The sequence below is a fragment of the Melanostigma gelatinosum genome, assembly GCF_949748355.1.
Source record: "Melanostigma gelatinosum genome assembly, chromosome: 9".
NCBI lineage: Eukaryota > Metazoa > Chordata > Actinopteri > Perciformes > Zoarcidae > Melanostigma > Melanostigma gelatinosum.
In genome coordinates, this window is record NC_136642.1 from 3,692,484 (window position 1) to 3,699,896 (window position 7,413).

Consider the following 7,413-nt stretch of genomic DNA (forward strand, 5'->3'; position numbering starts at 1 on the left):
AGCTGAAACAGACTCTGAGCTCCTTTGAGGGCTGAAATGAGTCCCTCTGCTTTTACAAACGCTTTTTTTAATTTGGAGTTTTACACATTTCACAAGCGCAGACACGGAGAGACTTATTGCACAGAAGTATAGAGCAAAGCAACAAACACTTAGCTCTCCCGGTTCACTCACCTCTCCGTGATTGAAGAAGAAACACATCGTGGTGACGACGCCGCCCAGTCGACTGCCGCTAGACAGGAAACGGAAAGAGAGCAAACGACGGAAAAGTCATCCTCCACCTCTGGTTTCACATCCGTAAGTGACAGAAAACCACAAAACCGGAAACCGTCTCGGTCCGACAGCTGAGCGATGACGGGTAAGAGAGGAGCTAACCTGAGATAGGCACCGTAGATGAAGAACAGGCTCATCATCGCGCCGTTCAGCAGGAACACAAAGGCCACGTAGAAGTACGCCGGGTCGCCCATCCCTGGTGTGCGACACACACACAATGTTTTTTTAGGGCTGAAGGTTACGAAACCAGTGCTACTGTGGAACAACTAGTTATTTGATGAGCCAAAGATTGAATGGCATCAGAAATGCCTCGGCTGCAGCCTAGAATGCACCGATCCGATATCAGGTAATATCATTTAACGGCTCGTTTACGCTACACAGGAACAACAGCACCAGTCACTCTACCCGATCCGTACATCCTTCACGTTCGGTACTGCAACTCTCTACAGAGACGAGAGAGAGAAGCGAACGATGCAGAAATAACGACCGCCGCGTCTGGAATCGATGATGGAAGTAGCAAACGACCTGAGCCGACTCGCTTCTCTCTCGTCTCTGTTGAGAGTTACAGTATTATAATCTGCGTCGGGAATAAAATAAACCTGACATTGGAACATTACTTGACATTGATTTTGAATCGTTTACGCCATTTATCGAACATTCACCGGCTCCAATTGTGCCTGGTGGCTTTATTCAGCCTTCTGCAACAGTCTGGAAGAGGCTTGAACAAAGTCTCCTCCGAGCGGTGTGGCGATGCAGAAACAGCCCATGAAACAGCGTCTCTGCACAGCTCTGGGCTGAGGTGATGTATTCACAGCGCTCTACCAATCCCCTGCTGCAGGATGTCTGTGGCCTGTTTATATTTTTAGCCACACAGAATAAGTTGTGGTCTGGTGGTTAAACACAATACATGGCTGTGGATCTCTCTCTCTCTCTCTCTTTCCAATAAAAGGTAAACATGCCAGAAGATACCTTCACAGAAAACACTGACATATTCTGAGGTTGGAGGTTTGTTTTTACAGGCCAGGACAGACAACAACTTCTGTTTGCCGATAGTCCATCAGTCTATAAAGATCACAAAAAGCTCAGACTTCAATTCCACAAAAGATGAACTGAAATTATTATGAGAATGTGTGGTATGTTTGAGATCTGGGGAACTAACAGAGCACTTCCCCTGTGACCAGCCAGTGTGTCGACCTTATCAAACCAGTATACGTGAGAGTATATTACACTGAATACTAATCGGTTCCCTTTAAGGTACAGAAACGTCCTTAATAAGTACTCTGAGACGAAGTGGACCCGACCTCACTGAACTCGCGGGTACGCAGAATGACAGCGAGTGTTGTCGTTACGAGAGCCGCTGCGTCGACTGTAAGTGGAACGTGTTCCAGCAGCAGATCGATATGAACGTGGAGTAAAATGTCACAAAATGAACGCACCCGCTGACTGTTACAGGAAACGCTCTCACTTTCTGACGGCCACATGTTACGCAAGGCAGCGTGTGTAACATGTGCTGGTGAAATCCCGCTCATGAGACTGAAGGAAACACACAGATTGCAGCTCCACAAAGGGAAAGCTGACAACAGCTTGTTTACCGTCAGCATATTTACTCTTCTGGGAACAAATATCACAGAGCGGTTTGTGTGCGAGAGGTTAAAAGGTTCTGGAACAACACTGATGCTGCTCTTGCTGTGTTCTACCTGTTGAGCTACCAAATTGTTTTGTTTGTTTGTTGCCAGCGACCCTTTAATGCCAAACCTCTTCTTGAGTTTCCTCACATCATTCTGTGAGCCTTGCTCGGTTAATCTCACTGTTCTTTCAGCTCCGGTAATACTTTAGTGGATCAACAGAAAATAAACCGGCAACTATTTTGCTGCTTTTCTTTGTCTATTCTGATTAAAAACACATTTATTAAATAATGTGTTCAACCTTTTGGAAATAGGCTTTTTCTTAGCTGGTCATGTGACTTCCTTCAGTCTCATCCGTGTGGCGCCCTCACATGAGGGCCGCAACGGATCGCATAAAGTCAAGGTTCAGATCATATCAGGGCTTTGAGTTACGGATCATATCAGCAGAAAGAAATAGGGAACAAATAGCATCTTTAGAGCTGGCCGATCACATTTGTTGTTGTTTTGTTTTGCTGTAGCAGCTGGTATACAAGGCTCCAGATTATCTTTTTAATTACCAAAAAAAAAGATGAATCTATTATGAAAAATTCAGAAATGTATCATTTAACTTTTCTATAGTCATCAATAGCAGCTATTTGCACAAAACACATAATTCTAATGATTAGGAAATAAAAGATCATATTCTTATGTTAATGTTAGCGTAGCTGCAGGCTGACGGGGAAACTATCTGCCTGTGTGATGTAGCCATCATTCAATCTGCTGCCTCTATGTGTGTGTGTGTGTGTGTGTGTGTGTGTGTGTGTGTGCGTGCACACTAACGAGCATATTTGCAGACCAGGCTGCAGCTCCGAGGCGACAGTCTGTACCTTCACAGCTGTCCACGGGAGTGAGTCCCTCTCCTCTGTTGATGGACCAGCACATCTTTGTGGGAATCCCAAAGTACCCCATCACACCCGTGTACATCCGGTACCAGCTGGCCAGGACCACCTGGGGAGCAGAGACGGACGAGAATCAGTGCAAAGCCGGTTTGAAAGGCCTTTCTGTCCTGTAATCTCTGGGGGGGACAGACACACTCTGTAGTCCTGTAGAAGCTCATAACCTTCCCAGTATGTGTTCATCTCTCCTGCAGGGTTTTGTGTGTGTGAAACACGTTTTAACTATATTCTGGTGTCGTTTTATGAAGTAGACCGATTCCATAATATTCTCAGAGAGCATTAAACCTCTTAAGATTTAACGATACCAAACACAAGGCGTCACACAGACGTTAGGTTACCATGAAATGTTGAAACGGATTTATTTATTCCTGCAAAGCTGAAGAACTTATGCTAATACAGTTTAAAAACAAGAGGTAATACATGTTTATTTGGAAAGTAATTAAACTACTTCTAGAGATCTGTTGTGCCGTGAGATTTGAACTTATACTGTGGAATATTATTACCTTTTAAACCATTTTAAAGTCTGATAAATACAATTTTCTCAACAATGATGAGTGAATTCACAAAACTCATCAAGACAGTCTTTGTTCGCCTCATCTTTCCACTTCCAACAAACTCTGGTTCGGTAGAAATGAAACCTCAGTTCCCCGAGTTCGATGTGAACATATCCCGGCTCTGCCCTGCTGTTGCCGGCCTCGGTGCTACTAATAGCTCGCTGAACAAGTTTTTGCCGCCGTTTGACGAAAGTCGGAACAAACTTCTAAATTGGCGCCTTGTAGATCAAATGTGAGAGACGGTTCAGAAAGAGGATCACGTTTCTTCAGAGAGAAAGATTTTTGGCGCGCTGCTGACGTGAAATAACTGGAAGATAATTCAGAGATTCAAAGCTGAATGAGTGTGAAATGAATTGGATACAGCCCGGTCAACAACAGCAACTACTCTAAAGGAGCTGAGGTTTAGTTGAGCAGGCCAATGGGAACAAAGACACCGAGGGTGAGATCCACGGAGAAGAGCCTGCAAGGTTTGTAGTGAAGGAAGAACGTTAACGCTCAGCGGAAAGACACGCTGCTCCACCAGGAACATCTCTACACGCACAGTCGGGCACGGCAAAGGATCCGCATTACCTCTGGATAGAGATTGAATCTCTTCAGCGTGTTAATAACCAGCGGGTACTCCGTCAGCCGATCGTTCATGACCGTGTGGAGGCCGTCGAGGAAAGCTGGAGCTTCAATAATGGTCTTGTAGTAGGAATAGTACAGACCCTGGAACAAACAGAAGATATATATACAGAGTAACTCAAACACATTTAAAATAAATATCTAAATGAGGAAGATGTCAGAAAGCGAGGAGGAACAAAAACAAAGAAAAGAGGAGCCGCAGAGCGATACAGAGAGGAAGAGACAGCAGACAGACACTAAATATAACTTCACAACACAGAGCCAGTCACAGCGGCTCAGCAGACGGCGGCAGTTCACAGCCCGTGTTGGTGTCACGCAGCAGGGGTGAGGGAAGAGAAATGTCCTGTTTGCAAACGATAAGATCCTCACCGCCACCGCCATCTCCCAAAAGGGCACGAAGCCCGCTCTGCGTCTTCAATAGCAGAGACTTTTACACGACGACAGCGATGGCGACGCACAAACATACGCCCCAGTTACATGACACGCATTTAAAACGGAAGACGACGAGAGAGAAAATTCCGTTTTAGCATATTGTTAGAATCACAAATGTGAGTTCTTGAAGGGCAAGTTCAGCGTTGTTTCTGATGTGGTGGGAGGAACAATGGTTCTTCTCAGACTGTGCAGAGGGTATGGAGTCAGCGTGGGCACATTACGCATCGGCCCTGAATTTCAGAAACTGTTTATTGCCAAGTACGTTACACATACAAGGGATTTGGCTCGCTGATTTGTTGAATTTTCCTTTTGTCTTCCACCTTCATTGAAACTGAAGTCTGTAAAACGGACAAATTCAAGCCTGCTCAGGTCAGAGTACGCCGCCCTTCGACTTTGCACCGACGGTTGTCAAATAAAAACACAGCGTTTGGAAATGTCGACGTCATTATTCTAGCGCTGTGTGACAAGTGACTGGGATCATTCTTTTATGTGTGAGGCAACTTAAACACTTCTTTCATAACGTTGTAAAACAAAAACAACAAATAAATACGTCGCTATAAATGTACTGAACTGTTCTTTATTGAAATAATGGACTCCAATACCCGATCCAGCTGTTTTCAGTCTAGTAACACAATGTCCTGAAGCCGGAGCAGCTGTCCCCACATTGCCAAAGTCCAAAACATAAAATCTTCAATCCCAGAATGCACGGCAGAGCAAATTGCCTGAACTTAAAAGGAAAATCGATGATCAAATTGTTGCAGATTCACGTTTCAGTCAGTTGACCAATGAGGAGCCTCTACGCTGTGACTTTCTGTTCCTCTGGATTAAACGTACCTCTCGTCACAAGCTGAGATGATATGAAATATATATTTATGCAAAGGAGGGTAGACAAGTGGACACTGCCCAGCCTCCGACACACTCGTCACACCACGGTCGCTGCCTCAGATGATCTTCTAAATACGCAGCAGATCTCAGTATTTACAGGTGAAACCATTGATGGAGCGGTTTGAAAAATATGTTCTGCAACGATTCTGACAATCAATGAATCCTTTAAGTCATTAATCAGGCAAGAAGAAGGCCGAACATCTCATGGTTCCAGCGTCTCCGATGTGAGAATGTACCGCTTCTCTTTGGTTTGTGCGATTGGAAATTTTATTATTTTGGGGTTTTCGGACTGTTGGCCAAACAAAAGAAGACATTTGAAGACCTCTGGTTATTTTACATTTTACAGACAAAGCAATTTGTCAATAACTCTAAAAAATAATTGCAAATCTAACAATTGTTAGTTGCAGCCCTGCAGTATCACAACCATAAACCTATTTAACACGTGCAGTTACATTACATCTCTAACTGTACAGGCTCACACCAGGAAGTAGTGTCATCACCTTAAAAACGTGTTATTAGTGCATCCCTAATCATAAATAAATACATAATAATAATAATAATAATATGATTACCATTTCTGTCCGGAAAGCCATCTCCTTCTCCAGGTTTGACAAGTGAGAGAAGTGTCTGTCGTTCTCAAACAGCTGTGTGACATGATGCCTGATCACAGGGGGAGAAACACGTGAGCCAGCATCACACACACAAGTAACCGTTATGAATGAGTAATAACATGCTGATGGTGCAAAACTCACCAGTGGAGATACCCGGTCAGAGCAGCTGTGGAGCGAGAGAGGATGCGCTTTCAACATTTAAAATGCTGCTTACACCGAAACAGTTAAAACTACAGGGGTGACGACTTGGGTAGTGATATACATGCCTTACGGTGGTGCATTTTCTCCAGACATCACGCAAACATCAGCTTGAACTTTTACCAGAAGACCTGTTAACACGTGTGGGACTTGTATGTGTCACATGAGCAAGAGAGAAGAAACGCGGACTACTTTTTCTGCCATTTTCATGGAATAGCAACGATAGGCATAGCTAGCGCTGGTGAGCTACCGTTAGCTCAATAAGAACAAGATAACTTAAATTTAGCAGGATGCTAGCGGTGTGCACAGCGTTAGCATTCGTTAGCTTCGGATGGTTCCGTGGAGGAGCTAGCAGGCTTAAAAACGCTCCGAACTCACCGAGGAGGAGAGTGATTCCCAGCTTCGCCACCGCGGATGGAGTTAGCCCGAAGAGCCTGCGTCCGATGCCCGAGAGCCCGTTCGGATGTGAGCTGTTGAAAGGCCGCCGAAAGGTACTTTTACCGGGGTGCGAAACAAAAACAAGCGGGCTCTTGTCGCGGTCCGCCTGGGTCGCCGGACTCTTCCCGGTCTGTTTTCTGTTTTTAGCCACCATGACTTGAGTCGAGGTTGCAGGCAGCGAGGCTCCGTTAGAGGGGAGAGGAGGGGAGAATAGACAAAAAACAGACCCGAGAGGGGTGTGAGCTAAGCGGCTCCACCGTCGCTTCGTATCTGGTCCTCGGATCTGCCCCCTTTACTACCTGAGTGATGCTTTCACTGGTGTTGCTCTCTCTTCAGACGCTCGTGGAAATCTGGTGATGCTTCGCCCCCTACCGGACGGTCAGCGCCACTACAGGGAGCTTCTGGAGCTGCGGGTTGTGTTGGGATGTGTGTGTATATATAAATATATTATTAATACTTTTTAAATGAGGTCCTACAGGTTGACAACTTAGTAAAACAGAGTAAAACTGTTAAATATCAAACGCACAATATATATTCAATAAGAATAATAGAGTAAAAAATATGATTGTGCATTTTTACATCTAATATTTTTACTCTGTTATTCTTCTTGTATATATTGTGCATTTTTATATTTAATACGTTTACTCTGTTATTTAATTTACCTGTACCATAATTGTTGCTGTAGTGAAAAAAATGTCCCCTTGTGGGATTAATAAAGTGTCTGCCTATCTATCTATCTATCTATCTATCTATCTATCTATCTATCTATCTATCTATCTATCTATCTATCTATCTATCTATCTATCTATCTATCTATCTATCTATCTATCTATCTATCTAT

At 44.2% G+C, this 7,413-nt stretch overlaps 1 protein-coding gene across 1 annotated transcript in view; it reads right to left on the minus strand.

Annotated features, from left to right (window-relative positions):
- Positions 1–6,991, minus strand: part of dpy19l1l (dpy-19-like 1, like (H. sapiens)) — a 28,273-nt gene extending 21,282 nt beyond the window's left edge. Inside the window, exons 1-7 of the mRNA XM_079276048.1 lie at positions 6,513–6,991; positions 6,078–6,102; positions 5,898–5,985; positions 3,955–4,092; positions 2,762–2,882; positions 373–466; positions 172–229 (exon numbers count right to left, since the gene is read on the minus strand). Of these exons, the coding sequence (XP_079132174.1) occupies positions 172–229; positions 373–466; positions 2,762–2,882; positions 3,955–4,092; positions 5,898–5,985; positions 6,078–6,102; positions 6,513–6,726 (738 nt within the window). The 5' untranslated portion in view covers positions 6,727–6,991. The remainder of the gene's footprint in view (positions 1–171; positions 230–372; positions 467–2,761; positions 2,883–3,954; positions 4,093–5,897; positions 5,986–6,077; positions 6,103–6,512) is intronic.
- Between the last annotated feature and the right edge of the window lie 422 nt (positions 6,992–7,413).